Below are 12,950 nucleotides of genomic sequence, written 5' to 3' on the forward strand. Positions count from 1 at the left end.
ACAGTTTTCTGAGGAGTACACTTTTTTGTATCCACTTCTTCTGCTTCATAAGGTATTACCAAGTAGAATTATAATAGTGGACACGAGTGGTTTTGTCATGTACACTAAACGTTAAATAAACCAAAAATGTAAAAAAAGACATCTCTTCAGAGAGGCTCAGTGCGGTTCTTTCCAAATCAATTTTGGGATCAAATACTTGATGGAACTGATTTTATATGGCGATGTAAATCATGAATAAGTTATACTTCCAAGTACTGCAATATTTTTCGGTCTTAAATTTTATTCCATGATATTTTTAACATAACGTCTGTGTCTTTCAGTCTTTTAAATCAGTGTGATCGGGCTCCATGGGGGCAAACTGAGTCTGACCTCTTGCAAATATCTCTCTGGAGACCCCTTGGTTTTTACCCGTCACCTCAAGTTGCAGTAAGAAAGCTTCTTAGTGGAATGATTTCCGCAGTTCATCAGTTATAGCATGAGCGTGAGTATAAAGAAAAACAATTATTTCACCATTAGTAGCAGACAGTGGGAATTTTCTCCCAGCGCACTATTTCAAGATATCCTTGCACACCTGAATTGGTGTTGAGGACTCTACTTGGGGAGTCGGTTTGAGGCTGACTGAGTGCGTGAGGTACGAGCTGTCTGGACAATCCAATAATCCTGTCAGAATAAACTCTGCAATCTCGTAACAGAAAACAAAATGCTGTGGATGCTGGAAATCTGCAATTAAAGCCAAAAAATGCAGGGAAACACTCAGCAGGTCAGGCAGCATCTGTGGAGAGAGAAGTCAGTGATCTTTCATCAGTTCGCCACAGGTGCTGCCTGACCTGTTCCCAGCATTTTCTGTTTTTATTTGTTTACTGTTGTACGTGTATTAATACGTTTGGTTCATCTGACTGGACAAACTGTACCCAACTATAACTGGAGCCCACTGTAAATCGTTCACCCATTTAGCTCAATTCTGGAGTGATGTGCAACCAAATGACCTCATATTGCTGTGTGGTGAGAGCAGTGATACTTAACCATTCACAACCTGTTCTCCGAGTGGATTTGTTAAAGGTCCCCTTTTTAAAGGCGCTGAATGTTCTCGATACTCATCACCACGGCTTAGTTTACTCTGCAGACTGTCATTTGGGCCAGTGCACTGGCTTTAGGTATTCAGGCGACATCAGGACTGTAATCTCCCTCCAGTAATCTTGCATTTATAGTCTTCCTAAGTAGTGTGTTTTTTTTTGAGTGTGATTGTAAGAGATGACAGTGCGACACCTATAGATCACCTTGCTGCTTTGTTCACTAAAACTTCTGTTGACCATTCCAATAATATAGTAATAAGCTCCATGATTACATTATATATACAAAAATTGCTGGCCACCAGCCAAAAATACCGTCTAGGGAAAAAATTAATCAGGTCTCAACATTAACGTATTTTTTGCTTTAAGACTGAATTGCTGTTTCACAGACAAACGTGTTGCCAAGGAGAATGCCACGGGTGGCAAATGAAGAAGAGGTAGCACGTAGAGGGACAGCACACATTATGGAAAGACAGCAGATGCAGGAGACTTTCAATGGTAGGGCTGGTAGATAGCAGTTTGAGGCTATGGCCAAAACAAAATATTGTGTATATAAGAAATGTATTCGCTATCAGGTAAGATTTACACTGCAAATAATGATGTGCATCTGATTTGAAATCACAAAACTAGCAGCATGATCAGTCTTGATGAATGGGCAGTATCAACTCTTACCTATTGTATTTTTACATTGAGACCATAGTGCAGCAGTTTTCTGTGCCAAGTAGGAAGTAATCTTAAAGGGGCAGTGTTATGATAAATTGTCTCACGAGACTTGTTTATAAGAGCCTTGATATACTGATACACCAACAGATTATATTAGATGTGTGTAAAAGTTCAAATTGTAGCGTCAGCTGGATTATTAACATAGGAACAGGAGTAGGCCATTCAGCCCCTCCATCCTGCTCTGCCATTCAATTAGATCATGGCTGATCTGCACCTCAACTCCATCTTACCCGCCTTAGCTCCATATCCCTTGATACCCTTATCAATAAAAATCTATCTATCTCAGTCTTGAAAGCTTCAATAGTCTCAACATCCACAGCCTTTTGGAGGAGAGTGTTCTAGGTTTCCACTACCCTGTGTGTGAAAAAGTGCTTCCTGATTCCCCTCCTGAATGGCCTAGCTCTAATTTTAGGATGATGTCCCCTTGTTTTTGATTTCCCCCATCAGAGTAAATAGTTTTTCTGTATCTACCCTCTCGAATCCTTTTGTCACTAAAGACCTCGGTCAGATCACCCCTCCTTTTATACTTTTATGCAACCTGTCCTTGTAATTTAGCCCTCTAAGTCCCAGTATAATTCTGTTGCACTTATCAATACGATGGTGCAGCAGTTTTTTTAAAGCAGGCTCGGAAGACCAGGAAACAAATGTGTGCGAAATCCCCACTGTGAAGCTTAATGCCCCTTTAAAAGGCCCCTAGTGAATTGGCACAAATTGCTGAAAATGTGTTCCCTGCCCACTCTATCTCAATCATTCAGCTGAAAGCAGGGAGATATATTCTGATACTGAAATGATGTGTTCATATATAATTCTAGGTTTCTGAACATTCAGTATCTGTATAGATAGAACAGCAGAAGTTTACTTATAGAAGGAGGCCGTTCAGTCGTGTCTGTGCCAGCTCATCACGAGGGCGACTGTGCCTCGCTTTCTCCCCATAGCCCCATATCTTCCTCAGTGTTCAATATCTTTCCACTTCTCCCACTAAAAGTTGCAGTGGCCTCTGCCTCAACTACTCCCTATGACAAAGCATTCCATACTCCAACGTACAGCCTTTCAAAAAACCTTTAACTTGCACCAACCTGCTTTTCTCTTGGAAAAATTGAAGACAATCAGTCACTATTTTTGTGTTGAGAGATAGGTTAGTGGTATGGTCATACTGTCCAGTAAACGAAGGGGTCTGATTAATTTTAATGACTGGCTTCCTTTTTACAGGTACACACAGTATCGCTTGAAATCCTCGATATATTGAGTGGTTGTCATTTATCCTGTTCTATTGTATGCAAGAAAGGTTTAGTGCATGATTTGAACTGGGCTTTCCTAGTGACTGGAGTAAAACATTTCTATGTGAGGTTTTGGTCATCAATGATAATTAGATTTTACAAAACAGGAGGATCACGAATGTTGCCAGTTGGCTGGGCACTACAGTAAAATTCCGACTGAGTTGTTTGGTGTTGGAATCTTTGGATGCTGTCCAGACGAGGAAAGTAGGGACGGGAATGAACATTTTACAGCAGTATGTTAACGCTTGCCACCTAATAATGGTAAGGGCTGCATTGGAACGCGGCCTCAGCCGAAACCCACACCTGCAATACTAACATGAGAAGCTGAAGCCTGTTACAACATGATTGAATTTACTCTTTCAAATCTAGTTAGCTGAAGATGTTTGTAAACTGTTACTTCTGTTAAAGAAATGATTACTCGTATTGTGACCAGCCATCACAGTCCAATATTAAAAGTATACCTTCTCCAAAATTGAGCAGTATTATTCAGTGCATTGGCTTGTTAGTGTTAGTCCGACCACTTAATAATGATGAAAGCACAACTGTACACTTCTGGTGGGAGATACAACAACCCCCACAATAAAGATGAATACTTTTCCCTCAGGGGGTAGGGAGCCACTTTTGACACTCTCACTCGGTCTCTCTGTTGCGCTCTCTCTCTCTCGCATCCAGGAGCCATTTGGTCAGATCTCCCTACACGTGCTAATGTATAAGGGCATATCTTGACCATCGGCAACAGAGATACCAATGTGTACGATGGAAGTTTAAGCACAAAATAAGTTGCAATAAAGGATGGAGCTTTGATTATAGTTAAAGCTTGATATATAAATAATGGTAGGTAGTCTGACCTCTTGTCCTTGAAAAGCAAGTGCTTGTATTCTGTATGAGTAGTTCTCTTATGTGTCCATTTGTCTCTCTTCATAGATTTTGACGGTTTGCTGAAATGCTTGAGGCATTTAGAGTAGTTGTAAATCTTTTTGTAATCCAACCCAGCTAGCTTGAAGAAAAGCTGATAGAATTACTGAAAATTAATTCCAGGGCAGGAAAGTTTTCTAGAGATACAGCAAGGCTCACAGTAAGGACCACTGATCTGTAAGTCACAAAAATCCCAATGATCAGTTGGGTAGCAACAGTTACATTTGTATAAATAAATACACTGCCGCAAAGTTAATCAATATTCTCAAATTTGTTTGGTCAGTTTGGTGCTATAACGTTTGACAAAATAGTTGACTGTTTTGATTTGAGACCGGTCCTTGTGTGCCTGTTTAAATACTTCATGTGTCCCATAAGATCCAATAGTGGCAATCCATCTAGTTCGATTCGCTCTCTTCCCCCTCCACTAATGCATGTGAGTACCTCACTACAGCGGCTTCCAGAGGTGATAACTGGTCAGATTTGGACATAGTTTAATGAGGGCATGTTTCAGGATTCTCACCCATTTTTCCTATTATTTGAATCGTTACTGACTGACCAGAAGGCAGTCCCAAAATCCGGTTAGTGGCCAGTTTCAGCAATGAGAATGTCGCTGGCCTTTCCTTTAATGAGAATGGGATTGTGAGGCACACACTGGCTGAGTACTTCTCTTCTCCTTGGTCCCCTTCCGTAGTATTTATGCTTCCCATTTGAAGAATAATCTAGTGCTTTATATAGCGTCTTTAACGTAAACACCCCCAGGCTCACCCAATTCCTCTTCAGCTAGGGACAGCGCAGCTGGATGTCCCCCAGTGATCAGGATATGATCAATGTAAGCAGCCTGCAGGCCACCACAAAAGTCAAGTTCCAATTGTCACACTTGCATACAAGCATTAACATTCCCTTTAGTAAGGGGAACAGTTGATGACCATTACCCAACTTCCATTAGGAAGTACCAGGCCCCAGTAAAAAGGTTTAAAGGCACAGCTGTTTTACCTGAGTTTGACGCTTGTAACTGAAATTTAGTCTGCATGGAAATCATTTAACAATCTGTAACTTAAAGTACTGTAATATGTTAATGTGACCGAACCCCACTGCTAAGAAGTAGGTACATCTGTAGGTGGAGGAACCTCTCGAGCACAGGTGACGTGTAATGCACACAATGTGTACTTCTAAGTACTTAATTGAGGTGACGATTAATGCTTCAGTAAACAAACCAGTGCTGTGCTCTAAAAAGGTGCTCTTCCTACTGGTAAACCAATTAAACCGATGCTGGCAAGCTTTGATAAATCAATCCAAAAGTATTGTACTCCCAGGTTTTGTTGCATGGCAGCATTGGTTTCACAATTAACACGCTTCAGTTCAGCACTTCAGTGTGTCTCGTTAAATAATATATCTAAATTGTTACTGTATTAACGTATTGGCAACCAAGAAATAAATCTGCTTGAGAGATGTCTGTTTATATAAGAATTATCATACCCTTGAGCATTGTAAAAAGTACTGGATGACATCCTCAGTCATTGTGCACCATCCTTCATCTCCCTCGACCTATCTGCAGTCCTCCAACGCCTCTCCTCTGTTGTCAGCAATGGCTTCTCTTTCCTTCCCAGTACTGCCACTTCCCTAGTCCTTCAAGGATGTATCCTCGCCACCTTCCGGATCGATGTGCCGTCTCTTGACAACTTCACCTGCAGTTTCCAAGTGTTTCCCTGCTCTATATTTCCAGTGTGACTCTTACTGCTCAAACCTGACCTCCAACTGCTTTTGAGACATTGAATCTTGAATGAGTCACAGCTTCCAGCAGGTCAACATGGGTGAGACCAACGCTGTCATCTTCAGCCACCACTGCAAGCTCCACTCCTTGGCTTTTTTACATAGAATTACATAGAATGTACAGCACAGAAACAGGCCATTTGGCCCAACAGGTCAATGCCAGTGTTTATGCTCTGCACGAGCTTCCTCCCTCCCTACTTCATCTAACCCTATCAGCATATCCTTCTATTCCTTTCTCCCTCATGTACTTATCTAGCTTCCCCTTAAATGAATCTTTGCTATTCGCCTCAACTACTCCTTGTGGTAGCGAGTTCCACATTCTAACCACTCTCTGGGTAAAGAGGTTTCTCCTGAATTTCCTATTGGATTTATTAGTGACAGTCTTATATTCCATCTTCTTCCTTGACCACACTCAAGCTGAATGAGAACATTTGCAATCTTGGTATCCTTTCTGGTCCCAAGCTGAGTTTTAAACCCCACATCCAATCCATCACCAGGACCCTTTACTTCCACCTCCATTGTCTGCCTCCAACCTTACTTCTGTCCCTGCGCTGCTGTAACTTTTATGCCTATGTCACTTCCAGACTCGATTATTCCAATACCCTCCTTGCTGGCCTCCCGCCCTCCTCCTCAAACTCCAACTTGTGCAAACCTCTGTCAGCCATATACAGGTCCCACTCACCCGTATCATCGTTGCCTTTCGCTAACTCCCGACAAAAGGAGGACGAACAAATGCCAAGAGCATAAACATGTGACCAGTTGTTTGTGCATTAGGCTGATGGAATCTCTCAGCTGCAATAACTGTGTAGTAATGTATGAATTCTTAATATGTTGGTGGTGTTTTACCCACTTTTAACAGGAAAGGTAATCTATTTTAAACTAGTTGACATAGGAATTTCTTATGAACGCATTAAACATTCATACTTTAACATCACACAGCATACTATAAAGGCCTTGCTCGAGGAAAGAGGCCCCTGCTAAATGTCTTCTCAGTTGTGGTGTGGGAATAACAATCTTGAAACTAAAGTACATTAAGTGAATGTTAAATATTCAAAGTTGTATTGAGTCATGTTGAAATCAGGCATTTTATTGATTTCATAAACAAGAGCAGTTGGACCAATATCTAGGAGGCATTTTAAATATTTAATAGCTGGGCTCGAAAAAAACACAAGGCAGGCAGAAGAGTTTTTTTTTAAAAACTGGAAATGTGAACTGAAACTAGAAGAATCTGGAAATCTACAATTTGTCAGTCTGCAGTTGTAGAGAATATAGGTTAATATCTCAGTTGTTCACCCTTTATCAGAACTGGCAACTAGTAGTTAAGTCACCTTTATAGGACTGAAAGTAATGAAGGGTTAAGGACCGATGTACTAACTATTAAAAACAGCAGTTGAAGGCTTTAATAGCGTGTGAGAAGTTTAGAAAGCTGGAAGGAGGTGAAAAGGTGCTGGATGAATACAAAGAGCAGATCAGGCCATGAAAAACTATTAGCGAGGCGAGTAAAAACAATCTCAAATACAAGTGAACAAAGTGGAAGGTGATGGGGATGGGGGGGGAAGAGAAAGGAAAATGGGGGTAAATAGCTAAAAGCTGAAATTGCTAACCAATGCTCAGCTCAAAGTGCTGCAGGTGGCCAAGGATGAAGATGAAATACTGTTCCTGTCTGCACTGAGCTGTGGTTGGAACAGTTAGAAGATGAATAGGAGGGGGGAGTTGAAATGGGGAGCAACTGGGAGATCGCTTGTAGACAGACCAGATGTTGAACAAGTGGTCACCCAATCTGTGTTGGGTTTCCCCAGTATGGAGGAGATTGTACAATAAGCAGCAAAAATAGGACCCTGGATTGGAAGAAGTACAGAGAAAGATAGAGTATTTGCATTGCACCTCATCACACCTCTCAGTAATACTCCTGAAGTGTTACATTTGGCTTCAGTTCAGACTGACATGATCAAGTAGTGCCGGGTTTAAGGTTTGCTGCTAGTTCCTCCAGGGTTTGCATCAGTTTTTCCTCCTCCGCAGATGCTGCTCTTGTTTGGGCCAGAGGAAGATGAGTTGACACAGGTTTCCGATCTGTTTGAAAAAAAATGAGAAGTTGAACATCGTATTTTTAGAGAATGAAAAACACCCTTTGTAATGCAACAAGAAAAAACTGGTGAAAAGTTTAATAAAATTTGAATCACTTAAAGTACCTGCACGAGAGATGCTACTTTACTGCACTTCTGAAGCTGAGTCAGAATCATTTATGTGCACAATTTTTAAATAAAACAATGAATGTTACACGTTTTATGAGATTAAACTATGTTGCAGTACAAATAGGGGAGATGTTTTCTCCCTAGCCCAGCACGAACCCCAGAGGCCAGGTAACAACCTGATTCCAGGCTTCTGTCCATGCCTGCTAACAGAGATTAAGAAATGTACAAGAGTGCCATGCATCAACCATCGACAAGTCAATGGTTCCTAAGCTTCTAGGCCATCAAAAAAAAAACTCTTATTCACTAGATCTACTGAACAATATTTCAGTGAGCGAGTGGTCAATCTATGGAACAGGCTTCGTTGGCAGTCGTTGGAAACAGTTAGTGTTGAATCATTCAAACGCAAATTAAATAGATTTCTTTCAGAAAATAATATTTTGGGACACAGTATATGAGTAATTTGAATGTGATATGTGGTACCACTGGGGGGTTTCCTCATGTCACGTCTGTGTCTGTTGTAGACTAATTGATAACGTCTGATTAGTCAACAACTCTATTATCATTGTATCATGCGACTACCAGGATGGCAGAAAGTTAGCTGGAAGACGGGTTCCTTCATCTGAATGACTTGCTTCTTGATACAGTAGTGTGAAAGATGTAGGTTTCATGCAGGAAAGAGGTGAAAAAATGGTCAAAATGTATCATAGAATCATAGAAAATAGGAGCAAGAGTAGGCCATTCGGCCCTTCGGGCCTGCTCCGCCATTCAAAATGATCATAGCTGATCGTCTAACTCAGTACCCTGTTCCCGCTTTTTCCCCATATCCCTTGATCCCTTTAGCATTAAGAAATATATCCATCTGTTTCTGGAAACAGGCCCTTGGTGAGTTGAATCAATCTCTCCTCCCCTGGAATAAGAGGCCACTGCGTTGTCGTGCTGCCACACTAGAGATAGCAAGCCAAACCACTGTATCTGCCCCCGGGCCGCTGTCCGCAGCTTACTCTCCATCTTTTCATAGAACTTGGGAGCAGAAGACCTCACGACGAGCAGGAGAAAAAGAGACTATGTAGTTTTAGAATCAAATCTGGTGAGGTTTAAAGACAAACTGTGATCTATAAATCAAGTCAGTCTTTGTGGGAAAAACCACCATTTGGTGTCATTTGACATTACCTTGCGTATCGGCCCAGCCAGGATGCATGGAGGAGAAGTGGATGTTCTTTTATATGTTCGCCCATTGCTCAGTCATAATAACTTGTTGCCGCTGGGTTGGAAAGACAAGTTAAACATAAAGAAAGGACCCTTTATAAATCTTCTTGGAACCAATCTCTTCAACTCTCTCTTTCAATCAATCTTCCTATTCCCTTCCTGGCTTGATGTCTGTTTCCATTACTTTTTCTTGAGTGCCTTAAGGTTTATTTTTATCATAGAATCATAGAAGTTACAACATGGAAACAGGCCCTTCGGCCCAACATGTCCATGTCGCCCAGTTTATACCACTAAGCTAGTCCCAATTGCCTGCACTTGGCCCATATCCCTCTATACCCATCTTACCCATGTAACTGTCCAAATGCTTTTTAAAAGACAAAATTGTACCCGCCTCTACTACTGCCTCTGGCAGCTCGTTCCAGACACTCACCACCCTTTGAGTGAAAAAATTGCCCCTCTGGACCCTTTTGTATCTCTCCCCTCTCACCTTAAATCTATGCCCCCTCGTTATAGACTCCCCTACCTTTGGGAAAAGATTTTGACTATCGACCTTATCTATGCCCCTCATTATTTTATAGACTTCTATAAGATCACCCCTTAACCTCCTGCTCTCCAGGGAAAAAAGTCCCAGTCTGTCTAACCTCTCCCTGTAAGTCAAACCATCAAGTCCCGGTAGCATCCTAGTAAATCTTTTCTGCACTCTTTCTAGTTTAATAATATCCTTTCTATAATAGGGTGCCCAGAACTGTACACAGTACTCCAAGTGTGGCCTCACCAATGCCCTGTACAACTTCAACAAGACATCCCAACTCCTGCATTCAATGTTCTGACCAATGAAACCAAGCATGCTGAATGCCTTCTTCACTACCCTATCCACCTGTGACTCCACTTTCAAGGAGCTATGAATCTGTACTCCCAGATCTCTTTGTTCTATAACTCTCCCCAACGCCCTACCATTAACGGAGTAGGTCCTGGCCCGATTCGATCTACCAAAATGCATCACCTCACATTTATCTAAATTAAACTCCATCTGCCATTCATCGGCCCACTGGCCCAATTTATCAAGATCCCGTTGCAATCCTAGATAACCTTCTTCACTGTCCACAATGCCACCAATCTTGGTGTCATCTGCAAACTTACTAACCATGCCTCCTAAATTCTCATCCAAATCATTAATATAAATAACAAATAACAGCGGACCCAGCACCGATCCCTGAGGCACACCGCTGGACACAGGCATCCAGTTTGAAAAACAACCCTCTACAACCACCCTCTGTCTTCTGTCGTCAAGCCAATTTTGTATCCAATTGGCTACCTCACCTTGGATCCCGTGAGATTTAACCTTATGTAACAACCTACCATGCGGTACCTTGTCAAATGCTTTGCTGAAGTCCATGTAGACCACGTCTACTGCACAGCCCTCATCTATCTTCTTGGTTACCCCTTCAAAAAACTCAATCAAATTCGTGAGACATGATTTTCCTCTCACAAAACCATGCTGACTGTTCCTAATCAGTCCCTGCCTCTCCAAATGCCTGTAGATCCTGTCCCTCAGAATACCCTCTAACAACTTACCCACTACAGATGTCAGGCTCACCGGTCTGTAGTTCACAGGCTTTTCCCTGCCGCCCTTCTTAAACAAAGGCACAACATTTGCTACCCTCCAATCTTCAGGCACCTCACCTGTAGCAGTGGATGATTCAAATATCTCTGCTAGGGGACCCGCAATTTCCTCCCTAACCTCCCATAACGTCCTGGGATACATTTCATCAGGTCCCAGAGATTTATCTACCTTGATGCGCGTTAAGACTTCCAGCACCTCCCTCTCTGTAATATGTACACTCCTCAAGACATCACTATTTATTTCCCCAAGTTACTTTAAAGGCGCTATATAAAATGCAAGTAATTGTTAATCAGCTAAAAAATCCAAGAAAGTTGTCGCTTTCAACAGAAAAATTAGATTATATTTAAAAAATTGCATTTATATAATGTCTTTCACAACCTCAGGACGTCCCAAAGCACTTTACAACTGATGTATAACAATGTACTCCATCAGTAATGCACTGCACTGAAGTGTCAGCCTGGATTACGTGCTCAAACCTCTGGAGTGAAACTTGAACCCACGACCTTCTGACTTAGAAGCTGAGAGTGTTACTATTAAGCCAAGGTTGACATCTTATAAAAGATAGTTTGTCAGGACAGACTACTTCGAGAAAACCACCGCAGAGCATGGAAAGAAAAGCAAAAATTTTGAGAGCATGTTCCATATTTCCAAAAACAATTGCATCAAATCATTTGGTAGGGGATTTCTGTGTTTCAGTCTAACCTGCCATTTCCCTCGTGACAAACAAACATTTTTAAGGTGTGAATGCAGACAAGAACAAAACCTTTGGAGTAAATAGGAAACATATCCTGCATCAGTGGTGGGAGTAGGAAGAAGAGAAAGAAAATTTTCTCTGACGGTTTCGACTGAACAAGGATTTTCCACAGCATTCTCACCACTCAGTCCATGACTCAAGATTTTCACATCCCCATTTTTAGGCTGCATTTCCTTTGTGTGTGTGTCAAGTAGCTGAGTTTGGTTTTAACTTTTAGTAAACCTATTGCACTGTTTGTACCATGGGAAATGAATAATGACTTATTTAAGGAACAGGTTAGTCAAGAATCATCCAATCGGGTTAATGAGGAGTCTGTTCACTTTCCAATTGTCGTAGGAAGGCGGTGCACCGTGAGGATGGAGATGTTGGACGACCAATGGTGAGAATGTGGGGGCAGGTCAGTTAGAGGCAGGAGGACATGTGCTGAAACCTCCAGGTCTATGTCCAACCAGAGATGTGTGTATGTGTGTGTATATATATATATATATATATATATATGTGTGTATGTATGTGTGTATATATATATATGTGTATGTATGTGTGTATATATATATATGTGTGTGTATGTGTGTATATATATATATGTGTGTGTATGTGTGTATATATATATATGTGTGTGTATGTGTGTATATATATGTGTGTGTATGTGTGTATATATATGTGTGTGTATGTGTGTATATATATGTGTGTGTATGTGTGTATGTGTGTATATATATATACATGTGTGTATATACATGTGTGTGTATGTGTGTATATACATGCGTGTGTATGTGTGTATATACATGTGTGATATACATGTGTGTGTATGTGTGTATATACATGTGTGTGTATGTGTGTATATACATGCGTGTGTATGTGTGTATATACATGTGTGTGTATGTGTGTATGTGTGTATATATATATACATGTGTGTATATACATGTGTGTGTATGTGTGTATATACATGCGTGTGTATGTGTGTATATACATGCGTGTGTGTGTGTATATACATGTGTGTGTATGTGTGTATATACATGTGTGTGTATGTGTGTATATACATGCGTGTGTATGTGTGTATATATATGTGTGTGTATGTGTGTATATATATGTGTGTGTATGTGTGTATATATATGTGTGTGTATGTGTGTATGTGTGTATATATATATACATGTGTGTATATACATGTGTGTGTATGTGTGTATATACATGCGTGTGTATGTGTGTATATACATGTGTGATATACATGTGTGTGTATGTGTGTATATACATGTGTGTGTATGTGTGTATATACATGTGTGTGTATGTGTGTATATACATGTGTGTGTGTATGTGTGTATATACATGTGTGTGTGTATGTGTGTATATACATGTGTGTATGTGTGTATATACATGTGTGTGTATGTGTGTATATACATGTGTGTGTATGTGTGTATATATATA

The 12,950-nt window shown here is 40.9% G+C and overlaps 1 protein-coding gene across 1 annotated transcript in view; it reads right to left on the reverse strand.

Annotated features, from left to right (window-relative positions):
* Positions 1–7,689: 7,689 nt before the first annotated feature.
* dhrs12 (dehydrogenase/reductase (SDR family) member 12) overlaps positions 7,690–12,950 on the reverse strand; it is a 23,179-nt gene continuing 17,918 nt past the window's right edge. The window contains 4 exon segments of the mRNA XM_067993447.1: positions 7,690–7,827; positions 8,856–8,928; positions 8,931–9,009; positions 9,113–9,208. Coding sequence (XP_067849548.1) covers positions 7,704–7,827; positions 8,856–8,928; positions 8,931–9,009; positions 9,113–9,208 — 372 coding nt within the window. The 3' untranslated portion in view covers positions 7,690–7,703.

The sequence above is a fragment of the Heptranchias perlo genome, chromosome 11 (genome assembly GCF_035084215.1).
Source record: "Heptranchias perlo isolate sHepPer1 chromosome 11, sHepPer1.hap1, whole genome shotgun sequence".
NCBI classification, from domain to species: domain Eukaryota; kingdom Metazoa; phylum Chordata; class Chondrichthyes; order Hexanchiformes; family Hexanchidae; genus Heptranchias; species Heptranchias perlo.